General features: G+C 40.0%; 1 protein-coding gene across 1 annotated transcript; it reads left to right on the forward strand.

Annotated features, from left to right (window-relative positions):
* The first annotated feature begins 2,309 nt into the window (after positions 1-2,309).
* Positions 2,310-24,623, forward strand: LOC121926112 (aldehyde dehydrogenase family 3 member B1-like). Its single transcript, XM_042458779.1, has 7 exons — positions 2,310-2,401; positions 14,698-15,037; positions 20,295-20,457; positions 20,600-20,710; positions 21,675-21,795; positions 21,974-22,059; positions 24,525-24,623. Exons 1-7 carry the CDS (start codon positions 2,392-2,394, stop codon positions 24,621-24,623), a joined length of 930 nt encoding a protein of 309 aa, XP_042314713.1. The 5' UTR covers positions 2,310-2,391.
* The last annotated feature ends 1,583 nt before the right edge of the window (positions 24,624-26,206 follow it).

Below are 26,206 nucleotides of genomic sequence, written 5' to 3' on the forward strand. Positions count from 1 at the left end.
AGGGAAAAGGGAAGCACTGTGGTGAAATTGCCTTTTTTGTGTGAGTTACAAGGTAGCCACATATTATATGGAAGCAGTGTTTGAAGGGACCATTCACACTACCCCCAATTGTAGCACTGTGATTCCAGTTTTAGTAGCATGGGTGCCTCCCATGGAATCCTGGGATTGGTAGTTCATGGAGGGGCCTTTAGAATTCCCAGCCAGAGAGTTCCTCTGGTGCCTCTAAACAAACTACAAAACCCATGATGCCACAGAAGGCAGCCTTGGAAATTAAAATGAAATCATGGTACGAAAATTGTGCAGTGTGATACAAAAACATAAAAAGAATAAGTTAAGATGACAGTGATGGAATGACAATGTCATGTACAATGGCAGCTAATGGACTAAAGGAGAGTCATTGCAAAATGTTGAAGGGACATCCTTCTCTACACCTGATCTATGAGCCACCTGTAGTTGTGCTGATGCCCATTAAATAGTAAATACACAATTCTACATGTGAAATTCTGTTTTGTATATTTACTATTTAAGGGGCATCAGCACTACTACAGATAGTTCATAGATCAAGTGTAGAGAAGAATCTCCCTCCAACATTTTGCAATGACTTTCCTTTAGTCCATTATTTGCCACAACACACAACATTGTTATTCCATTACTGTCATTTACATTATTCCTTTCAATTTCCCCCCTCTTCTCTGTAACCACAAAAAGTCTGCATTTTCAACTGAAGAACCAAAAAGTAACAAGTATATGTGCCCTTAGAACCATACCTCTGCTTTTTTAAAGATAGCAGGGGCTTAACAGTTTGTGTTAATAAACCTAATATTTATTTAATAGCAGGGGTCTGAAATAGGCAGAATATTATTTAGTTGGTGTTTTGATTAGCATGAACACCCTTTTTGGGCAGCCATTTTAAAAGAAGTAAAATATTGCTAAAAAGGAGGATGGCAGTGATGGAACACTACAATGCCAATTGAAAATATTGTCTAAAAACTTATTTCTGGTCACAGTAATACATTTCATTTCAGTCCAATACAAACATTCTTTTTTAAAAACGTATCAAAGGAAGTTAGGCAACCAGGCAAAAATGAATAAACACATAGCCTAATTTTTAAAAAAAATTAAAAAAAGGATTGTTTGGACTTTCTCTTGCAAAGCTACTCACATGAGTTGAACCTTCTCCTTTCTCAGACACAACACTAATGTCAGTTTGATTACTATGGACAGAATGTAGGGGGAAATTGCAATTTCCCTACAAGCGTGATAACTTGGAGTGGGATAGCACTAATACAAGTCCTCCGTCTGGACACACATCACTCTGGAATTGAGGTATTCTTGGAGGCTGACACCAGACCCATTCTATATCATCCACACGGCCACATATTGCTGAAGAAATCATAAGGCAGATCCCTGTGATTGCATACGCAACCATCACTGTAGACAGTAAATGTGCCAAAAGTTTTTTGTCCTGCCTGTACCATCCAGCACACCTTTCCCAGCAACTTAATCATATTTAAAAATATGATGATAAAGGGAGATTGGGCAAGCAGGATTTCTGCATCATGTGCAGGATTATGATGCTTTTGAAGTGTGACATTTCAAAATCACAACTCTTTCCAGTATTTTAAAACTAAGAATAATAATAATCCAGGATTCTCTATATGCCAGAGGGAGTATCTGCTCTTGAAGGTTCCCCCTGCCCCTGGGGCTCATGAGTGGAGTGACATTTTGAAGAGCACTATTTGAAAAGACATTTTGAAACTTCTAGACCAGAGGTCCACAGAAGGGGAAGCATTTCCATTTGGAGAAGTACATGAAGGAAACATCTCCCAACACTGTGCCTATGAAGAGCACAAGATCTTTCCTTATCATATTTCAAGTTTCTCCTGCAAAGAAAAATAATATTCAAAACTTGAAGGGGAAAGACACTTTTTTGGACCATAACTCCCTGAATCCCACAATTAGCACAGCTCCCTGAAAAGGTGTTCACATTATATTAGGATCTTCTTGTTCTTCCTGACTTCACACTTATCATTCTTGGCTTCTTTCCATCCAGTTCCATAAGGATAGCTCAGCTTCCACGTGCTCTATATGAATTACCCAACCCTCCCTGTCATATCCTTTGCACTCAATACCCCCTTCTTATCCTTGTGGTTTTGGCAGAAACTCCACCCCAATTTCTACAGCTCCAATCAGTTACTAGGTGGCTTTGGTCAGCACCCAATCACCATTGCCAGGTATGTAAGGCAGGGAATACAAAGTGGTAACAATGTGCTGAGTCAAAGTCATCCAAGGCACTTATCAAAGAAACACATAAAGTGCCTGAGACTTCTTCCCAGCAAGCCAGAACTAAAGGAGCAGAGGAACAGGCTGAGGAGGAACACATCTGCAGCAATGGAAAGAGGTACCAAACACAAAAGGAGATTAGATGATATATAGCTTGCTTAGAGCCTGGTGACTAACTACTTTTTGGACTATAATTCCTAGAATCTTCCAGCCATAGAGATGTTGGTTGATGAGTCTGGAACTGGTAGTCCAAAAAGTAAGCTTTCTACATGGATGCTAGGCATAGCCCAACTGGAACTTGAGGAGACTAGCTGCAAGGAGAGCTGCAAAGAAGGTCTTCTTCTAATCTAAGCAATTCTTTTTATGTGATGAGAGATTCAAATGGGCATGAGACTGGATGCAAGCAGTGGTTGTGGGGTTGTTGTGCACTGAATGAGTCAGAGAAAAGCAACTGGTTGTGTATTTCAGCTCTTTTTATCTGATCTGAGAGACAAAGGGTTCCCATCCCTGCTTCAGTCACAGGAAGTCATTGCAAACTGTTATACATTATTTTGTCTTGAGGTTTTTAGCTGTAAAATGGGAATAAGGAACATTCCCATAGGATCCAATAGGCATCACATGGAAATGATTTTGCATGGCCTGGCCCTTATGGCTCAACTGCATAGCTAGATACATTCTAAGGACTTTTGTTCATTGTTGCCAGGAAATACAGAGACAACAAGGCATCAAAATGTGTTGTGTCAATAGCCATGTAAACAAATTGTATTCCACCCTTCAAATTAAAATTTATCCAGGGTGGCTTACAGAAACTGTCAGTGTCATAGTTTAATTGACAATGACAGCATTAAGTCATTATACAGACGATTAAGAATGTCTTTATAGAAGAAGGCAAGAACACAGAAATATATCAAGATACAAAGGCATCTGCTTATTGATTTTGAGGTAACTTCCTTTCCAGTGGGAGGTTCGGAGAGCAGTGACAAGGGAGAGGACCTTCTCAGTTGTGACTCCCTAACACTCTTGAAAAGAAGGGTATATACTGCTCAGTCCCAGTTTTGTCATTCCTTTCATGCTAGGTCAAGAGGTTCTTCTACTTCCAGGCTGCGGATGCATATAATGGTCTTGTTTTTCAAGACTGATATTATGTCAACTGATTAGCTTTATGATTTGTTGTCCTTAGATATTGTTTTTATATTACAGGCACAGGGTTTTCTATTCTTGATTTTCAACAATGGATCTTAATATAAGTGCTGATGTAGCAAGTTCCCACTTGTTTTGAGAGTCGTAGAAACACTTTGAAGTGTAGGATATGCCTTTGAGTCTTCCTCAAATCCATGCTCTCCTCAGAATTGTCCCTCAGCAAAATTATGGGCCTACATAGGTGTTGCTTACTGGAGTATCTGAAATAGCAAATGCTCGTGTAAATTAGCATACTGCCTTTAGCAATCAAAATTAATTTCTAAATACAATTTTTGTGATTAACCCTCAGTTTCTGTTTAAACTACACTAACTCCAATTCCCAGACGTTCCCCTTCTTTTTATGCTGGCTGGCTGACTGGCTTGTCACATACCATATCAAACCACAATTATTGACTTTGTATTTGTCAGCCACTTTGTAGAATTCCCAATGGTTACAAGGAAGGGTATAAACTGGGCTTAAGAAGTATAATGATCCAAAACAACAGTTTCCATTTTAGACAAAGGCAAAGACAGAAGCAGTCCATCTGTAAACTGCTAAGTCCATGGGCATTCTGAAAACTGATATAGATCATAGGATCATGGAAGAGACCATAAGGGCCATCCAGTCCAACCCCCTGCCATGCAGGAAGATACAATCAAAGCACTCTCAACAGATAGCCATCCAGCTTCAGTTTAAAAACCTCCAGAGAAGGAGACTCCATTACACTCTGAGGCAGCATATTCTACTGTCTAACAGCTCTTACTGTCAGGAAGGTCTTCCTAATGTTTAGGTAGAGTCTCTTTTCCTGTAGTTTGAATCCATTGTTCCATGTCCTATTCTTTGGAGCAGCAGAAAACAAGCTTTCTCCATCCTCAATATGACACCAACTATTTAAACAAGGCTATCATATAACTTCTTAACCTTCTCTTCTCCAGGCTAAACATACCCAGCTCCCTAAGTTGTTCCTCACAATGGTTTTCAAACCTTTCACCATTTTGGTCACCTTCCTCTGGAGGTGCGCTAAATGGCACACAGCAATGGCTACTAGTTGTCCTGTTATGAGCAAATGTTTGGGAAAGGACGAATTTCCTACTTGCATTTATTTTAGGGGAGAAATTATAATTCTTGTACATTTGTGCCTTTGCATCTGGCAGAATGAAAACACATTTTTGCACTTGGCGATATTGTTTACTTTTGAGATAAACCTGGAATAATTTCATACCTACTAATTCAAATTAATTTTTCAAAATTCTTAATTCATACTAAGAATACTAATATTTGTTATTGTCCTGGTAAAGAGTAATTTGATAATGTAAAGTAATGTGAACAACAGGGCAATAGATTGTTAGAAGATGACTAATATTGAATGCACATCCATATAGAACACTAATAAATTCTCCTAAGCATTTACAAATCGACATGTGAAACTGAGTGTAGTAGCCTTGGATAACATTGTATCCACTAATAATTTCAATTTTGTTAAAGATCTATCCTTTTCTCTCTCATTTGCCTACATAAATACATTTGTAAATATAAAATAAAAACATACAAGCAAATAGATGTTAAGTGTTCAGTATACAGTATAAATATATTAACATCTGCACAAATTTGATATTTTTCACTTTGAGTTTAATCACAGTTTGAATATGTAACTGAAACTGAATTAAATTAACACAAAGCAGTAGTCCAAGAAAGCGTATGGCACCATGCTTTTTTTTAGTCTTTGAGGTCCACCTTTCTAAAATTAAGTGTAACATGTTTACTATTTCAATGAAAATTAATCTATCCCAGGTTAAAGTTACCAGGGTGCTATAATTGCCAGACTTTCTATTTTAATTCAACAAATTGTCTTTTTCCGAGGCACTTTAAAGTCTAATGAAATGATTTTGGCATAAGCTTCAAGGACTGAAGCCCCTTGCTGTGTTCTATATTCAGTACATTTAGTGTGTCAAGGTGATAAAACCACCCCAATAAATAAAATTCAGGAAATTAATTATCTCACAATGGAAACAACAGAAAGTCTAGTGGGATCTTAAAGACTGACTAATATGTTAGTGTTTAGGGTGCCCTAAATAAAAAAATGATAGGCCTAAATATCATGAAGGCACCATATCCCATCTAACCTTGGAAGCGGAGCCCTGGTTAGTACTTGTTTGGGAGAATGCCAAGGAATTGCAGATACTGCAGGGTAAATTTCAGAAGAACACAATAGCAAATCATCTCTGAGTACAGTTTGCCTAAAACAACCCTATGAAATTCATGAGGCTGCCATAGGTCAACCTGAAGACACAAATAAAGAAATAACATCCTCACTATGAGCCTGCTGTGGTCCTGCTAAACAAGGCTCATTTGCCTGGACATGGTGCCATGATTACATCCATAATCTCCTAGATATTAAGGCACTCAGGAGCTATATCCAATCCTACGGAGGAAAACAGTTACAAAATAAGCTAACATGGTCCCGGGAAACAGTTTTTCAGTGATGTCTGGCAATCCATGTAAGTGCTGTCTCTTTGACAGGTGCGGAGGTCTGGTTACCTGAAAGAGCTACAGGTTGAGAGAGATGCTAGTGCTCCAAGAAAAGGATGTCTCAGCTTATTCTGCTAGCTCATATTGTCTACAAGAGTTGGAAAAGTTTATTTTTGGACTATAGCTCCCAGAATTTCTCAACCAGCATGATTATGCTTGCTGGGATTTATAGTTCCAAAATGAAAATTTCCAGGCTCCATTTCCTACATTTCTTGCAAGTCTTGGTATGAGTAATGTGTTAGAGGCTATTTGGCTTGGGTTATGATCCTGAAAACTCTTGACATGGGGGTAGGTGTTCTGTATATTTACTTTCATTTTAATTTTGTTTTAAATAATTCTGTGCCACATGTCAGGCCAAAATCTTCCCAAGGCAGTTCACATGAGTAACCATAAAACACTTCCACTTGGATTTGCCTTTGAGTCAGTTGATTTAGGATTGTGTTGAGGGGGAAAAAGCAGTACATCATACTATAATATCCTATCAGCCTGAGGGGAAATTTTGAGCTTCATCTGTAGAAATTATGTAGACATTATGACAGCCCTATAATTATCCATGTTGTTTACACTTGGAAAATATATTGTAAAACATGCAACATCACACAGTCTCCTGGCATCTGCCCCCACAGTGAAACATTATCAGGCAGGGATCCATGCCAAGTTCTTCCTTGCTCATTTTAACTCCTGTTGGCTAAACAGCCTCTCCTTCTTCCTTGAAATGCCTGTACAGCAGTGACAACTAGTGGCCCCCAGGTTAGTGGGATGTTTCAGCACCTTGGATAGTGTCTTTAAATTTTGGATTACAGACCAGAGTAGATTCACTACCCCACTCACACAATTATAAAGCCAGGTTGGCAGGAGAAAACATCCATCTTTCAGCTGTAATGTTGCTCTGAATCAGCCCTTCCTCTCTACCTGATTGTGCCCCTTCTGCTGAAAAACAACAACTTTTTTTCTGCTTTGCGCATGGAAGATTCTAGGTTCACTCTTCCAGTATCTCTAATTAAAAGGTTCTCTCAGGTAACAGACCTAAGGAAGGCCACTGTCCCAAAGGACTGGTGCTGGTTGGGGATGCATGAGGACTGGTTTCATAGGCCCAGGAAACAGCATAAGAGAAACCGCAAAGTATAAGAAGGAAATGAAAGGGAGATAGTTGGTATCAGATGAGATGGAAAACTGCTATAAGTATTGTGACAAGAAGCAGAGCCTTGGCTACTTCATGAACTCCTGATTTAAATATGACAACTGTTTTTCTGAGTCAGATTAAAGTCTATCTGGTGTGGTATTCTGCTTCCAACAATAACTAACCAAAATTTTGTGGTAGCTAACACAAAGTATATGGAAGTGGGAATGGGTGGAACCATCTGTCTCTAGTAGCGATAACTACATTCAGATCTGCATGTTGTAGTCTGGTGAGACAGGTTGGAAGTGACGTCTTATAAGCAGTTAATTTCTCTGTAATGCACTACTTCGGGGGTGAAGCAAGGGCTTAACAATTTATTATTATTATTATTATTATTATTATTATTATTATTATTATTATTATTATTATTATTATATTTGCTTAATCAGTATAAACCCCACATTTCTCCCACTATGGGACCCAAGATACAACAATTTAAAAGAAAAGTTTATAAAAAAAAGTTCTTTTAGAAAAGTTGTATGTGTGTACCTTCAAATTGCCTGTAGACTTATGGTGACCCCCATGAATTTTGTGGTGTTTTCTTAAGCAAAGAATAGTCTGAGGTGGTTTTGCTATTTCCTTCCTCTGAAATATAGCCTACAGCACCTGGTATTTGTTGGTGTTCTCCCATCCAAGTACTAACCAAGAATGACCCTGCTTAGTTTTTAAGATCAGACGGATCTGGTACTTTAGGGTATTTAGGCCACAGCTATTACAAAAGTTAAAAACAATTAATATAGTTCTATTAAAGGCATGTAGTTAAGAAGAGTTTAAAATACATTGAAATTCAAAACATACAACAAGACATACAAAACATACAAAAGCACAGCATAGCACTTTCAAACACAGTCCTGCCATCTGATTAAAAATCAAAGAACGTGTTTAAATAGTAAGGTCTTAGCTTGCTGGGAGAGTGAAAACAAGGGCGAATCAGACTTTTTCAGTGAAAAACAATTTCATACCTGGGAGCAGTCACTGGGAAAGTCTTTTTTTCTTTTTTAAGAGCTTTTAAGCATTAATGCTAGTATGTTATTTGATGCTTTAAAAATTCCTTTTAAAAGTTTTCTTGGGAGAAGTTGTTTTATTTATTTATTTGCTATGCTGGAGTTTTTACCTTTTTAAAAATAAAAAATAGTCTTTTAAAAGATTAAATATTATGGAAGAAAACACAATGTTTGTAAAATAATGAGCAATGTTGACATGCTGATTAAAACAGACATTCCCATACAAACTGTAACAAACAATATGTTAGGTTTTAAAAATATCATTCCAAGCACACCTTTAGGATTAGTACAGACCAGGTCCACAAGCCACTTCCTGTTCAGCCTTAACTGGTCTCTAGTCTCTGATATTTGGAGACACATTTACAGGCATAATAATAATAATAATAATAATAATAATAATAATAATAATAATAATTTATAAACCACTATTCCGTGTTGATCATAGCGGTATACAGGTAAAAATTGCAATATCAAATACAAAATACAGGATAAAAAATGCAATACATAAATAAAACTTGAATAAAAACATTTCAGAATACAGATTAAAACCATACATCAAATGTCTTTGGACATAAAGATTCAATGTAGCTATCTTGCCAAGCAACCCCTGATAAACTAAACCCCATTGATTTTATCCCGCAACAAAACAAAACAAAAACATCCAAGTTGTGGGACCATGCTGGCTAGTGGATTGCAGTTGTGATCCAAAATAGCAACTTTTCCAAGCTCTTGACCGGACACTTCAATTTCTGAGCCTTACAAGTCTCAGAATTGGGGGATGGAAACAGTTTGCTTTAGCCAGACTGCTTCTTCATAGCTGTGTGCTTTGCTACTTCAAGACTAGTTTGGCCAGTTCTCAAGCAGGTAGAATTACAATAATCTCCAAATGTGACCAGGACAGCATCTCCTTGTGACACATAATATGGGCAGCATCCTTGGTCAGGGACGTAGCCAAGGGTGGGGTTCTTGGGGTCCGGACCCCCCCTTCCATTAGATAAAATGAATGGTGCGTGCTGCTGCGCCATCGCACCCAAGCCCCATTATAATGGTGGCACTTAGCCTGGACCTCCCCTTCCCAAAATCTTGGCTACGTCCCTGCCTTGGTTACTAAATGCAAAGCTGGGACATTCACTGCACACTCAGTCCCAATTCATAAGATTCTTGAAATGTATGAAGGCCTCAATAATTTTCCATTCTCTTCAGGCAGGACAGTATTTCCTGCCTTCTGCTAAGAGTTCTGCACACATTATTTTTTATGTATACAAGGAAAATATTTCTTACAGAAGATGGAAGTCTCCAAATTTAGCCAACCACTATGCCCCCTTTATGGATTTTTAGTGTCAGATGCCAAGTCATGTACGGTGGCCATTGGTATTTGCAGATTCCAAGATCCTCCAGAGAATACCAAGATCTGTGGATGTTCAAGTTCCATTAAATACAGTGACATAGTAAAATGGTGTCCCTTATATAAAAGGGCAAAATCAAAGTTTGGTTTTGGGAATTTATATATTTTTCAAATACTTTCAAGCTATGAATGCTTGAATCCATGGATAAAAAATCTATGGATACAGAGGGCTGACTGTATTTCCATGTTCCATAAGGAGGCGGAAAAGGAGGAACAAAGCAATTTATGTGTCCACTCTCATTCACATGGCACACTGACTCACACAAGTTCTTCAATCATGATAGGGCTTAGGCATTTCAGGAACTGCCTTTGATATTGACTAACAACTAAGCAGTATGACAGACAACAAGTCTTATAGAAACAAAACTCAAACACATAGTCATTTGGGACTGCTAGATAATGGGACTGCCATGGGATTTCCAGAAAATAATGTTTAAAATGTACGTTGCAGGGAAGCAGCAGGTTTATACAAGGAGAGGGAAGTGAGGAGAGAGAGAAATCAGCTCCTATTTTGCTTGCACTTGGGAGTTTTCAGCTTTTAATGGAAATTCCATGTATCAGCTGCCAAACTCTTTAAAAAATTGCCAGGGAACAGAACTTGTTTTTAAAGGAAACTTATGCTCATCCCTTTTAGGAGATGTCTGAAAAGGCAACATTGCTCTTAATAGTTGCCCAACATTTTCCAGGAATAAGTGCATGGGCAAATACAGTTTATTTAGGTGGCTACATGAAAGCTGTTTAGATGTTCACCTGAACTCTAGTTCTTATGCATCCCCTCTTCATTTAGGTTTCATATCTTATATCTTTTGTGTTCTTATATTTAATATTAATATAATTAACTTCTACCTAACATTCCATTCTTCCAAAGAATTGTTATGGAAAATATTATAAACTGCCTTGAATGCATTTAGGATTCTCAGCCAGAGAGCACCTCTAGTGCCTTTGACCAAACTACAAATCCCAGGATTCTGTAGGAAGCAGACTATGTCAGTTAAAGTGGAAACATAGCACTATAACTGTGTAATCTGAAAGGGCCCTTGGTGGGGTTGAAATAAATATAACAGAGCTAAAACTGGACACCAGTGAGCCCATGATTAAGAAAACAAAGAGTATAGCCAGGTACTCTATCAATGTTGCTTGATGGAGGAAAGGCTATATAGTATCCAGGTCATACTGATTAGCACACAGGACTATGAAATTACACGACAAATGTAATACAGGATGTGGTGGTGTGCAGATGGGTAAAGTTGTACTGTATCTAGATATTTTACTGACGGAAGCAAAAGAAACCATGTTATCCCCTCCATTCTGTATACAGAATGCTCTGGCACTATGACAGAGCCCAGAAGTCAGCAAGTTAGTTTAAAGCGGACTTCTGGTAATCAAGTTGTGGGTTCAAATGATTGAAAGATCCACAGACTTAAAGATCGAGTGAGGGGACTGAGTGATCCAGTAAGGAGACCTGTTTGGTTGAAGGAAAGACAAAAAAGAGATCTTATATTTGGACAGTTGGCAGAAGTGTGCTGATAATGATGTGTTACAGAGAGAGAATGGTAATCCCTGAGGTAATAGTTTTAGTTGCTGAAGTGTGCCTCTGACTGGCTGCATCCCCACAGCAGAACTAATCAGGTTTGACACCACTTTAACTGCCATCGCTCCATGCTATGGAATTCTGAGAATTGTAGTTTGTTGGGGCACCAGAGCGGAAGTAAAAGTTCTTAAGGTAAACGTTTTGTGTAAATGTAAGGAAATACTGATGGTATGCCTCCCAAGCAAGTAAAACCAACTTTGGAAAGCCCACTTCAAAAGTGGAGGAAATAATTGAGAGTTTAGGGCAGGGGTAGGCAACCTGCGGCCTGTGGGCCAGATGCGGCCCGGCAAGGCCTTGGGACCGGCCCCCGCCCGGTCCTGCCGCTGATTGCCGCCGGAGCCTTTGGCCTCTCGTGTGAGGGTGTGGGGCCTTTGGCCTATCAGGAGGAGGCGGGAAAAGGGGGCAAGCAGCGGGCAAGGGGGGCAATTGTCTATAGAAGCCTCCAAAACATGCATTTATATTAATATATATTTTTTAAAATCAGCAAATTTTTTTGCATGTCCTCCATTTTTTAAAAAAAGTGTCCTCCATTTGAAAATTTTGTCCTACAGTCGTCCCGGTTTATTTATTTAATTAATTTTTAAAATTATTTAATTATTTAATTTTTGGCTTCGGCCCCCTGGTTGTCTGAGGGACAGCAGCCTGGCCCCTGGCTCATAAAGCTTGTCTACCCCTGGTTTAGGGGCTGAACAGACTGCCCCTAAGGGGGGTCCTGTAGCTGCCCCTTTCAGTGCTGATCAGGGCCATGACAACTACATGCCACAGCCCTGATCTGGCTCCTCTTTGAGACACAGAAAGGGTGCCTTTGCCACCATGGCAGCACCTTCTGGTACTCATTTTGGCACTGCATCATCTGGGTGCAGTGCCAAAGGATCCACACACCGTGTGGTCAGGCGCATGGTATGACGGTGGTGTCAGGGCAGTGTTGGGGCATGCCACATCCCCACTCTGCCCTGAGATCAGCATTTATCTATCTGTCGGTGTGCAGAGGCTGTTTAGACACTAACATGCCTGAAATCACAGATAGGGAAAAGTATGAAAAAATAAAATAAAGAACTGAACTGAACTGGCTAGGCTAGCTTTAAGAGAGAAAGAAATGGAAAATGAATATGAGAGTAAGTTAAGAAAAATAGGAGAGAGGAATAAAGAAAGGCAAAGGGCACATGAAACAAAGATGGATGACTTGAACCTGAAGAGAATGAGTTGACAACAAGTTTAACTCCTAAAAATATCAACACCAATGTTTTTCTTTGCCAGGATGGAAACAAATTTCCTAAATACTATAAAGAAGACCAGCCAAGGACAGTGGGAAAGGCACAGTGAAGGAGGCACTAGGCAGACCTGACCCCCCCCCCATGAGACTGGGAGTTAGCTAGTGTTGTGTGTAGTGTGCCAGGAAACAATTGTATGGTTGGAACTAAGTACTAGAACTTGTTAAAGTATTTACTACTAACTTTAGAAAGCCCACTTCAAGGAGAAGACTAAAAGTGGAAGAAATAATAGAGAATTTAGGGGCTGTTATTTTGTTAACTCCGATTCAGATTGTCTTCTTTAACCCTGAATCTAAGGGTGGTCATGTTTACTACAAAGAACACAAGCTAATACACAAACTTGTCCATACACGTCTGGATGCCCAGAAACCCAGTCCAGGAAAGAGGGGAACTGGAGGAAGAAGGGCAGGTGTAGGATTCCCTAGGGGTTGGAACTGTGGGGCCAACCTGGAAGAAGAGATCCATCACATTTATGCATCACCCTTCAGCACACAATGGCTCTCAGAGCCCAGCAAAGAATGGCCAGGCAATTCAGGAGGAACGTGGGCAGAGGACTCCCCACAGCTGCCCTCCCCCAAACATCTGCTAGCTGAAGTGGCTGCCTCTTTCTGCCTAATGGTAGGAATGGCTCTGGGTGCAGAAATGGCATTTTTGGTAGAGAACAAGAATCATGGCTGTTGGCAGGCACATTGATATTGCCTGAGACTGCTTCACACCCGTCTTATTTTGCCATCCAAACCAGCTTTGGGTTGAAGATAAAGACATTGAGCCGTTTGTTGTTGTTGTTATTGTTAACTGCCTTTGAGTTGACTTCAATTCATGGTGACCCTATGAGTGAGAAACCTTGAAGCCCCCATCTCTTCACCTGTTCTGTTCAAGTTCTGCAGGCTCAGGGCCATGGTCTCCTTGATTGAATTTATCCATCTAGTATGCAGCCTTCCTCTCTTTCTGCTACCCTCCACCTTTCCTAACATCATTGTCTCTTCCTATAAATTGTGTCTTCTCATTATGTGGCCAACGTACAACAGCCTCAGTTTGATCATTCTTGACTTTCAGGGAGAGCTCAGGTCTGATCTGTTCTAGTACCCATTTGTTTGATTTTCTGACTGGTCAAGGTGTTCTCAGCACTCTTCTCCAGCACCACATCTCAAATGAGTTGAAATTCATGTACTCTTAAAGTGCTACTATTCCACTTTGACTCCTCTAGCTGCCTCCTGTTGCATTCTGGGATTTGCAGTTTTAAGGAGTGGTATTTAGAATTCTCAGGCAAAGAAGTTCTCTGCCTGAGAATTCTAAATACCCCTCCTTAAAACTGCCAATCCCAGAATGCAACAGGAGGCAGCTAGAGGAGTCAAAGTGGAATAGTAGCACTTTAAGAGTATAGTGTGATAAACATCTTACTGTCAGCTTTCTTCACTGTCCTTCCATACATGGTGATGTAGAATACAATGGCTTGGACTATGCTTCTGCTTTGTATCTTTGCACTTTAGGATTTTGTCTGGTTCTCCCATAGCTGTCCTCAGTCCTAATATTTTGATTTTTTGACTGCAATTTCTGTTCTGATCAATGATGGATCCAAGGTGTGGAAACTCTTTGACTATTTCTATTTATTTGTTGTCAAGTTTGAATTTATGAAAATCCTCTGTGGTGATTATTTTTGTTTTCTTAAGCAATACAAGCTCAAATGTCTCCTGATAAGACAGTCTTGTTAATAATATTGCCTCCCCTGTTTCTCCCAGCCTTACCATTCAAGTATAAATGAGTCAGATGCACCTCATTTTTTAAACAAAAACCTTGCCATGGCATGTACTGAAAAACCTTTCCAATGACAATACTCAGGATCATTTAAATTGCTTCATACTCTTTAAGTGTCAATAGTGGAAGATCTGTTAATGTGTCAGAATAAGGGCTGTGGCACAACCTTCCCTCTTCAACAAAGGATTTACAACTGTTTTGATTCCATGGGCAAAGCACACCATTAACAGTGGCTGTGATCCACTGATCAAGCACTTTTCAAGAACATAACTTCTTTCCTCTGGGACAGTGGTGGGGAAGACATTTGGCCATGCAGGAGCTTCTTGAAGTTAAAGCCTTAAACTTGTTGAAGACTAACAATTCTCCCTCCTGACCTAGGAGGAGGTAAGCACTTGGCATTCTTAGCCAAAAACATAGCAGAGAATACATCTGGAAGCACCTGCAACTGTTCTTATAAACCAGGGAGAGCACACTTAACTATTTTCTTATCTCTTTCTAGCTGGTGAAGTAGTGCAAAGCATATTCTCAGGACAGTGGGATGTAAGACAACACCAAGAAGTTCAAAACCAAGGTGAAGGCACACAGCATGCAATTTCCATAACTCAGGAAATAGAACAGCACACACTCCAGGAAGTTCCCCTCCAAAATGAAGTCACACAGAATGCTCCATCTGGAGAACAACAAAGTGTAAGAAACCGCCTAAGGGTTCCTGGAGTTTGCAACCATAGTGGTGGTGTACAGATTATCCCTGGAGGGCAGCGGAATACAAATACAAGACAGCACAGACTCCAGGACGTTCCTAGACAAAGCGACAACAAGCAGAATAGTACCTTATCCAGGTAAGGAACTGATATTGCATAAGGTTAGGAAGATTCTCTCAGGATTAATGGACTATTGTTTTCTATTCGGTTCACACATTCAGATAGATCAACTCTAGTAAATGTTGCATAGGATCACAGCCCACAGAGGAATGAGGAAGAGGGAGAAAGCCAAGTGAATGGGTATTGATTTGGATCTGATTTGGGATAATTTTGTGTTATTTTGTGTCTTCAAGTCATTTCTGATTTCTGATTACCCTAAGGTAAATCCATTATATGGTAAGATTTGTTCAGAAAAAGTTTCCTCTTGTTCTTGTTTTCCTCTGAAGCTGAGATAATGTGACTTACTCGAGATCAGCTAGTGGGTTTCAGCAGCCAAGTGGGGATTCAAACTCTGGTTTCCCAGCATCCTAGTATAATGCTCCTACGTTCACTGCACCACACTGGCTCCTGGGACAATTTAGCCAACCATTTTCTACCCTGGACATTCTAAACTATAACAGTGATTTAACAGGGAAAAGTTCAGCATAAGTGTCCGCCCATCATTGCAGATTTGTTCTTGAAAAAATAGTTCATGCCTGCTGTTGTAAAAAAGGCACATGGCCTTGCCCAGGAAGATTAACAACAAGTTACCCTCTGCTTGTTCAACCAGAAACTAAATGAAAAGGGTTTAGGGATATAACTTTCTCTCAGACCTACTTTCCTATTTGTCAAATGGGAATAATAATGATTTCCCATTTGGGAGGAAGTCAGAATATCAAGTCAATAATTAAATAAAATATTTCCTAGGAAGATTAATACAAACATAATAGAAGCACTTGTATTTTAAAAAACATAATCTTGAATATAGAGTGAATTAAACCCATTGAACTCAGTAGCAATTCATCTGAGAAAATCTGTGTAGGATTGAGTTTTTCTGCTTACATTTACTATAAAGTTATTAATAAATAATTAAGGATAGTGGATACACAATACATGTCAAATCTAAGATCTAAAACTTAATTTAACTCTTTTGTTTTTTTTAATTTAAAAAAAGCAACAAGTGATCAGTCTTTGTGGTATGGAAAAAAAACCTTGAACATTTGCTAACAGTGTCTGTCAGAGGTCTGTAGTGTAGGCATAAAGATTTTCAGAGTGAAAAGTGGCAACTGACAGGAGTATTGTACTGTCTATCATGCAGAGTTCCCTTCTCCTTGTCTTCAGCCTTCCCATCTGCTCTCTTAAGTCAATGATCATCCTTCTACTTCTTAGCTATCTGTTCCAATATAATTCAAATTGGCTGTTGCCTTCCTACTGTCAATAAACTGATCACAACATTGCAACAAGCATTAGGATTCTGTAGGATGTTGCTATGGCAAATAAAGTGAAATTATAGTGCAAACATTGTGTAGTGTGAAAGGGCCACTGTCTGTTTGCTCCATGTGGACTCTAAGACTTTTGTCTTTGGCAATGGTGACAACACAGCTGTTAGCAAAAATATATTCCAATGCAGATTGTGCTTCTCCACAGACATTGTGAAAACCAATGGGTTTACACCACCCAAAGTTCACACTGGGAAGATCCTTGTAATTTTTGCAAATCCTGTGGCTGATTTTTATTACTTAGGAATCAATATTCAAATAATTATTAATTGTGTTGCCTCTGTTGGCTTGGGACAGTCAGTCTCACCGAATGTCTAGCCACTGGCAAAATATTGCATTGTTTAAGTATATCAGTTGTGTATCGGCTGCTTGTTGTTCAACACAAGGGCTCAGCCTTGACATACGTAACATATCCCTATCCATCTTTGAACTTTCTAGTTGAGTAATCACAAACTGGGATTACAGGGGAAATATGACAATCTCAGGGTTTAAATCAGGTTTAAACACTTGACCCAAATTCCAGATGTTATTTCCATCATTTTAGAGGGATTATAGCATGCATCTTGGTCAGAAGTAGGGTGGGTTAAGTGTGCCAGGCTCCGCACACAAGTCTGGGGTGGTCCAGCTCCTCATAAAATGCAGCTACCCACAGCTGACCTCAGTGAAATTTTGGGAGGAGAGTTTCAAATATGACAATCAGCAAGGAGGGTGAGTTCAACATCTAATCTTGTCTGGTTTTGGAAGCTAAGCACGGTTGGGCCTGGTTAATACCTGGGAGGGAGAATATCAGGAATCTCCATTTAAACTAAGAAAAAGAACCTTTCTGAAGCTCTGGAGAGCTGCCAGTCAGAGTCAATAATAACTAAGCTCAGTGTTTCCTTTGCTTCCTCTGTTCCTCTGGTCAGGGCAATTTTGTGTACACAAGGGCAGCTACAGAGCTGTCATGGTATAGGGGTTTGAGCACTGGTCTATGACTCAGACTAGAGTTTGAATCCCCACTTGGCCATGGAAACCCACTGGGTGACTTTGGGTGAGTCACATATTCTAAGCTTCAGAAAATGCTGTGTTAAGATCATCTTAGTGTCACCAGCAGTCAGAAATGACCTGAAGGCACAAACAACTTTAATACAGAGCTAGAACTTGAAACAAAAATCTGTGCATAAATGTCCTTCTCTAATCATGCATACTTACAGAATCCAGTTCAATGAGATCTTGATGCCCATGTAAGAGTTCATAATCTACATGAAGAATCCACTCAAAATCCCCAAAATATTACATGTACAAATGATACATGGGGGTTTCATTGGAGTAATTAATCACCTACTTCAATGTATTCATCAGCTGGGATGCAGCACCCATTTCCTTCAACCCCAGCCACAACCTAACCTTTCCAGTTGTGTATTAAAGTGGTAGGTAAGAAGACTGGGAGATAGGAATTTAAAATCTGCAGTAAAGCAATGTTTTGCATTAGGACCAAGTAAAATGTCACTATGGCCTGAGCAAACAATATAAATTCAACAAACTTCTTCAGATAGGTTAGATTGCCATCTAAACTCTTATAGCACAATCCTGTTCATGTTTATTGAGAAGCAAATCCTGCTGTGTTCAGTGGGAGCTTGCTCCTAAGTCTGAATCGGATTGCAGCTTTACCGTACAATTTATGCATTACTACACAGAAAGCAGTAACTGTAGTTTCTTGTAATATGTTACTTCTAAGCTATAAGCATGACCATTGATAGGGGTTATGAGAATGTACTGTATTCTAAACACATCTGCTGGGTGGCTTCCCAGCCTGGTTAAATTTTTTGTTGAATAGCTTCCCCCCAAATCAATCCTTTTTATGCTTGCTTGCTTGCTTGCTTCTTTGCATGCCTTGTACTATTTCTACAAAAGATCCTGTGTCACTGCTTACATCTTTTGCATTTCCTCCTTCCTTCATTTCCCCATTCTAAAGGGCCCCGGAGGAGATTTCCCACTTGGTTTCAGCGGCTCCTTGTTAACATAAAGATGAATAATATAACAAATATACATACCTCCAATGACACATACTAGGGTTTATCTTGCCTTTCCTGAATGTCCATCTGCTGTACTCATATAAATGGAATAAGAGTTTCCATCCTTCAGATGCATTTTTTAAATGATATAATCATCATCATAATCTCCCCTCGTGATGTGAAGGGTTGCTAGTTCTTTGAATTAATGAATAACAACAAGGGTATAATTATGTAAATATGACACAAGTCAGAAAATGTTAATCTCTAGGTTGTTTAGGGCTGAACTGAAGGCAGGTAGAAGGTCATAAATGCTGTAAAAGCAGGGAAGCCTTAGGGAATGGAGCAGTGGAGGAGATAATAGAGTTTATCACATGGGGGAAACCCTGTGCAAAAACAGGATTTAAAAGCTGGAAAAAAACTGCAAAAATGGGTTGATTTTCACACATGTCATTGTTAAACTGGTGTTAACCCGAATGGAAAGTAGACAAAAGCCACTCCTTTTTACTTTCGGGATTTTCCTAAAGTAAAAAGATTTTCCATCTACCTTCTGTTCAGGTTAACACCACTTAAATGACGACGTCATGTGAAATTAACCTGCGTTCTTTCTAACTTAAACCCCTGTTTCTGCACAGGATTTCCCCTGTGAGATAAACTCCATTGATAGCAAGAGGAGATTAGGAACAAATGGGGTTATCCACAGTATGTTTGTTGACACACAGATCTACTGGTGCTCACAGTTAAAAAGTGTTATACAGCTATTCTGTTTTTTTTTTTCCTTAATGGATTTGCTCTGGTTAAAAATTTGAAAAAAGAAAAACTAATGACATCATCATTCAGACCTTCCATCAACTTCCATGATCATGGCATTGTGACCACGCTTCAGAAGCCTTGGATGGAAGTACTTGAAAGGTTTGAATAATGATGTCATCAGTTTTTCTTTTTTCAAAATTTTAACCAGAGAAAATGATTGGGTTTCTAGTGCTGTTTCTTGCATATATTCCCCTGTGAAATAGTGAGACAGAGAATACTTTTCTCCTTCACTGTGTTCCTTGGTCACAGCAGTTTGAAATTTCCTTTCTCAGATTATTATGCCCAGCTTGCAGACATTGTAGACACTGAAATTCTTTCCTGTTGGGAGCCTGGCTTAACATTTCACTGCTGCTGTCGGGTGGGCAGTTGTTTTGGCAGGAGTTTGTATCTCTTGGAATCCTGTTAAGGAATTAGGATATACAGCATCATTTTGTTGCAAATTCTATTTGTATTCCTATGTGGTTGTTCCAGTTTGTGATGCAATGTCTGGGTATTTTTAGAATTCACAACAAAGCTGTTCTATTCTGAATTAGTATGCACAGGGATCTTGTAGCACCTTTGAGACGGTAACTGAGAGAAATAAATTGGTAGCATAAACATTCATAGATTAAGGTCCTGTGTGCACAAGCCAAAAAATAATTTTAAAAAATCCTTCCTCCATTCCCATGGTGATGATGAATGATTCTATGAATGGTTGCAGGTGGTGGCAGTTGAGGAAGTTGTCTTCAGGAAAGTGAACTTCTGATCAAGCCCAGTGAAGTAGCTGTACTTTCCTGTTCCTGTCTGAAGCTCACCATGATGTCACATTGGCAGGATACAGACCGCCCAAAAAAGGGCAGTCTGCCACCACCTCCATTTCCACTAGTGGGAAGCCTCAGCCTCCAAACGGCGAGGAAAAAGAACCTGCAAAAAGCAGGTTCTTTTTGCATTGCGCTTGCGAAGAGGGCAAATAAATAAATAAATAAAGCAAACAGCAGGAGCCACAAAATGAGTATAGTTGTGGAGGATCCTAGCTTCGGGTATGGGGTTCATATAATTGAGCCATCTTGTGTATGAGTGTAGGAATTTTCTTCTGCAGTATTCTGATTCTGTGAGAACCGTCTTTCTCCTCAGCATAAACCCTTACAAAGGCCTGGTGGACTGCCTACGTACCACATGGCTCTCAGGAACAACACGATCTATAGAGTATCGGAAAGAGCAGTTGGAGGCGTTGGGTCGCTTCTTGGATGAGAGGAAGAGCGATCTCTTCCATGCCCTACAGGAAGATCTGCGCAAAGTAAGTGTGACTATAAACCAAAGATTCTCATGAAACCATACCTTTCCTCCAAGTCAGAGGTACCAGATCAATTGCTGATCGCTTTGGCTCTTGAGCCTGAGGTGGATCTCACCTATACATTTGTTTCTTGTCCTCCCTACAGCCCGCCTTTGAAGCTGAGCTCACAGAAGTTTCCTTTACAAAGAATGAAGTGAATTATGCCCTTAACAACCTGGACTGTTGGATGAAGGATGAATATGTGACCAAAAATCTAGTAAGGAGATCAACTTGGGAGAGGAGGAAATGTGACCTTGCATGTCTGATGGAAGGAAGTTCGACAGGGGCTGTTCTATTTCATTAAAAGGACAGGGTGGATCTCGTATCTTTCCCCTTTTAAAGCAATGTATGCACTCTATCTTGAGCAACTGGGTTGGGTTTATCTTTATCTGGTGTGGATATTGTCTGGGCGTTGTGGATCTGCAATTCCCAGGATTTCTCACCATTGCCGTCCACTAGCTGGGGCTGCTGGGACTTTTATCCCAACAATATCAGAAGTGCTTCATCTATATATTTGTAAAGATGCCAGTATATATCTGCAATTTCCATCAACCCTAGTCAACATAGCATCCATGCTAAAGGATGCAAGGGACTGCAGTCCAACCACAGCTGGAAGGTCATAGATGTCTACTTATGTTTTAGGCAATTATTGTACATTATGCCAAAACTCTCCTTTAGTTTCCTGTATTTATAATGTAAATGTAAAATCTACAAAGTCCAAAATGGAGATTCACCTGAGATTTTGTTGTTCTTCTGAGACAAGCAAGAGCCAAGATCCTGTACTGTTTTAGCATAGCATAAATTTACACCTGTGTAATTAAGCTGGGTCCCATATTATTTAATCAATTGTACAACAGGCACCAAGGCCATAATCTCATCTGCTGTGCAATATTCAGTGATTTCCCCAACCACAAAGTCAAAAGTAAGTGACGGAAGGCTGTGTATTTGCTTGTGGGATGATTAAAATATATGCCTGCATCATCAAAACAGCCAAAACAGAGAGTAAAACAGATTTGTCTTTATGTTATCATGATAAAAGACTACTTTGGAAACTACCCTGACAGTGGACCCTTATTCTCGGGCCAAAAGAGAGCTTTTGCTGCTACAACCTGATTTGTTATTTTTTTTTACACTGCTACACTTGCTTCATGGATGGACTTCTTCTGCTCTCTTCCTTATAGGCCACCAAGCTTGACAGTGCCTTCATCCGCAAGGACCCCTTTGGTGTGGTCCTCATCATTGCAGCTTATAATTACCCCATCAACCTTGCCTTGGTGCCTCTGGTGGGGGCCATTGCAGCTGGTGAGCGAGAAGCTATTTTGAGGGCTTCCATCTCGTGTTGCTCAGCTGAATCCCCACAATCATTTCCCTTGGACTATTGACCTCTTCACAGTTGTGGGCTGGTTAATTGATTGGTTCCAGGGATGGGGTGGGCTTGTATCTCTTCCTACCATGGTAATGTGTCTTTCTTTTCTTCCAGGGAATTGTGTGATTCTGAAACCTTCTGAGATAAGCAGCTGTACCGAAAGGCTCCTTGCTGAAGCACTGCCTTGCTATCTGGATCCAGTGAGTTTATAAGGCCTAATCAGTCTATTGTATTATTTTCATCCAGTTTAACAAACAGAAAAGTTTAGGAAATAAGTGTTCACAGAGTAAAACATCAAAATAGTTTTAATGTCTAAAATATTCTGATGGTGCGATAACAAAGAATTCCCTTACATCAAAATAAGCAGTGTATAAACAGGGCAATACACTGTGCCAAAATGCATAAAAGACAAGGTGTATATAAATTTCCAAAATTCATTAAAAGTAAAAAATATCAAAATATCCAAACACATTTCGACAAGAGTCTTCCTCAGTGGTAAACAAAGCTGTAATGGCAGCAAAACAATTATCCTATTGCCAGAGAGTCATCCAGTACAAGTAAGCAGGATAAATCAGGCTTACAGTAATTCTGTATCCTGGATGCTTATTTTGATGTAAGGAAAATCTTTGTTGTTGCATCATCAGAATATTTTAGGCATTAAAACTATTTTTATGTTTTACTCTGTGAACACTTCTTTCCTAGACCTTTCTGTTTGTTATACTGTTTCGTTTTTGGTTTAGGCTAACATTTTGTTGTCTTGATCAGTTCATTGTTGGTGTTATTTTCATCCAGATATTTCACTTGCCTACATTCCCATCCTGTCAGACATTTATTTATTTAATTCATTTATATCTCACCTTTCTCCCAATAATGGGACTCAAGGCAGCTGGAAACATAGTTAGAAACAATACAGATTAAAATTATGGAAAATTTTAATGACTGATAAAAATATCAATATTTGTTACTCAAAAAGTGATTAAACAATTTATAAAGTTAAAACATTAAATGTTAAAAACATTAAAAATCATTAAAAAAAATAAAAACCTTAAAAACAGCGCCACATAGGATGAGAGGAAGAGCGATCTCTTCCATGCCTTACAGGAAAATTTGCATAAAGTGAGTATGACTATATACCAAAGGTTCTCATGAGACCATACCTCTTCTCCAAGTCAGAGGCACCAGATCAATTGCTGCACGCTTTGGCTCTTGAGCCTGAGATGGATCTCACCAATGCATTTTTGCCTGCCATCCCTACAGCCCACATAACATTAGAATCCTATCCTTTACAAACCTAATTTTGCTTGATAGAGGGAGAGCAAGGACAGGGCTATCCTGGCCCCTCTAGGGAGGGAGCTCCAAAGTCTGAGAGCAGCCACTGAGAAGGCCCTCTCCCTTGTTCCCACCTAACAGGGCTTGGAAAGTGGTGGGACAGAGAGAAGAACCACTCCAGATGATCATAGTACTCTAAGAGGCTTGTACAAGGAGATATAATTCTTCAAGTAACTGGACCCAAATCATATAGGCTTTATGGGTCAAAACCCAAACTTTGAATTGTACCTGGATATGGGCCAGTAGCCCGTGGAGCTGTTGTAACCAGTGTTGCCAACAAGCCTTGAAGATATTCCTTGGAATATTTTACCAAAATCCAAAATCCCTGGAATTCCCCAATATTTACCAGAATATTCAGTCAAAATCCCTGGAAAGAAATTAATTAAATTCTCCAGGTTCTGGGGAATTAATTACCTTGAAATTCCTGGTTGTAACATGGGCATTGTGTATTCCCTGTAGCCAGCCCTAGGTCCACAACACATTGTATGAGACCACTTTAACTGCCCTGGCTCAATGCTAGAGAATCCTGGAAAATGTCATTTATTGTGACACCAGAGCTCTCTGACAGAGGCAGCCAAATGTTTCACGAAACTACAGTTCCCACTGGATTATTGGATTATTTCTGCAGTGTGTTTGGGGAGATTATCATACAGCTAAATAAAGTGTTGTACAGCTGCCGAATTCAATCCTCATTTGAGCTGCATGCTCCTCAAAACCACCATCCAGGTACAGCCCAGCTCCAATGAGGGTCCGTGAACTCACTTTGGTGGCCATTTTTTCAAAGTTGGGAGCATTCACTAACAGAGGCTGCTAGCAAGAAGCCACATACTATTCCAGTATTGTTAGCTCCTGACCTGCTTTGATCATCCTCAAATGATCCTGGGGATGAAATAGGCAGGGCTTCTAAATCACAGTGACCTAAAAGCTGGGCTTGTAATTCCTAACAGCCTACTAATCAGAAATAAAAAAGGCCTGCCTCATTTCCTTACTGTAACGCAGAAGAATTAATGATATACAGGTGGTGAATTAAATATAAATGGAGGAAAAGAGTTTGTATTAGATCAAGGGTAGAAACTGAGCAGCCATGTAAGTATTGTTGAACTTCAATTCCCAGCATTTCTCACCATTGGCTGTGTGGTTACAGCTGCTGGGAGCTGCAGTTTAACAACGCTGGAAGGCTGTTCAGTTCTACCCATGCATTTTATTTGAAAACCAAACATTGTGTTCTTCTTAATCTTAAGAATTCAAGGATGCTGTAAGGATTTGAGTACCTACTACATAGGTTTGTTTTCTCTGTATGGAAGTCAACCTTCTCCCCTTCCCCCCTCTTCCACAGGAAACCTTTGCTGTGGTGACAGGAGGACAAGAAGAGACAACAAAATTATTGGAAAACAAGTTTGATTACATCTTCTTTACAGGTGACCTCACCTTTTAAATCTCTGTTGTTCTATTTCCCTATAAAATAAAGTGTTTTGAACATTGCATTTCTGCCTGCAATCTTACAGGTTAATTGATCAAATTCAAAGTTCACAGATAGGATATTCTGAAATGATCCCAAAAATATGTGTTAAATATACTTGAGCAGAGTTGTATTGTCAGTAATTAGTACAAATTAATTTAGTCCCCAATACTAGTGTGTATGGAGTTTAATGCACTGCTTTTAAAAAATGGCTTACCTCTCCTGAGTTGAATTCTAATTCGGGAGCAGGTAGGTTCTCTTGCATGTAATTCGCCACCGAATCTGCTGGCCAAATACAGCCCGGCTGCATCTGGAGTCCCAGGTGCACTCAGCAAGCCACTTTTCAAAGTCTGGAGTTTTCCAACTTTGGAAAAGCAGCTTACTGAGTGCTCCTGGGACCGGACTGCAGCCAGGCTGTATTCAGATGGTGGATTCGGCAGTGAATGAGACTATGTGCGAAAGGGATCTAGGAGTCCAAGTAGACCACAAATTGAACATGAGTCAACAGTGCGATGCGGCAGCTACCAAGGCCAATGTGATTTTAGGCTGCATCAATAGAAGTACAGTGGCGCCTCCGCATACGCGGTCTTTTTATAGGCGGCTTTGAGCATAGGCGCTCAAAGCCGCCGGCGCGCGTGGGGCAGAAGGGGCGGCGCATCAAATTCAATTGAATGGGTGTGCACACCCGTTGCGCCTCGCGCGCCGCCGCGCACAAGCCCCATTGGAAACAATGGGGCTCGAGCATAGGCGGATTTTTTTATATGCGGAGGGATCCAGAATGGATCCCCTCGTATAATAAGGTTCCACTATATAGTGTCTAGATCCAGGAAGTAATAGTGTCACTCTATTCTGCTCTGGTCAGGTCCCACCTGGAATATTGTGTCCAGTCATGGGCACCACAATTCAAAAAGGATGTTGAAAAACTGGAAATTGTCCAAAGGAGGGTGACTAAAATGGTGAAGGGTCTGGAACCATGCCCTATGTTTTGTTTGTTGTTGTTTTTTATTTATTTATATACCGCTATTCCAAAGATCATAGCGGTGAACAGCAAGTAAGCTAATTAGCAAGTAAGCTATGAGGAACAACTTAGGGAACTGTGTATATTTAGCCTGGAGAAGAGAAGGTTAAGAGGTGATATGATAGCCCTGTTTAAAAAATTGAAGGGATGTCACATTGAGGAGGGAGCTAGCTTGTTTTCTGCTGCTCCAGAGACTAGGACCCAGAGCAATGGATGCAAGCTCCAGGAAAAGAGATTCCACCTCATCATTAGGAGGACTTTCCTGACAGTAAGGGCTGTTCGATAGTGGAGCACACGCCTTCCTCGGAGTGTAGTGGAGTCTCCTTCCCTGGAGGTGTTTAAACAGAGGCTGGATAGCCATCTGTTGAGGATGCTTTGACTGAGATTTCCTGCATGGCAGGGGGTTGGATTGGATGGGCCTTGCAGTATCTTCCAACTTATGAGAGGTGCAAGGAATTTAAATTGCCATTGGTACTGCATGTGTAGTTCGAACACCGTCCTTATGTTCTGTTAGTGAACGGTGTTGGGAATTGCGAGGTTT

Source organism: Sceloporus undulatus, chromosome 1 (assembly GCF_019175285.1).
Source record: "Sceloporus undulatus isolate JIND9_A2432 ecotype Alabama chromosome 1, SceUnd_v1.1, whole genome shotgun sequence".
Lineage (NCBI taxonomy): Eukaryota > Metazoa > Chordata > Lepidosauria > Squamata > Phrynosomatidae > Sceloporus > Sceloporus undulatus.

Excerpts from the sequence above, each read along its gene's own strand:
- LOC121926112 (XM_042458779.1), top strand. Across the intron at positions 20,458-20,599 it reads TACAGGAAGATCTGCGCAAA|CCCGCCTTTGAAGCTGAGCT; the intron begins GTAAGTGTGACT and ends TCCTCCCTACAG. Across the intron at positions 22,060-24,524 it reads TGCCTTGCTATCTGGATCCA|GAAACCTTTGCTGTGGTGAC; the intron begins GTGAGTTTATAA and ends CCTCTTCCACAG.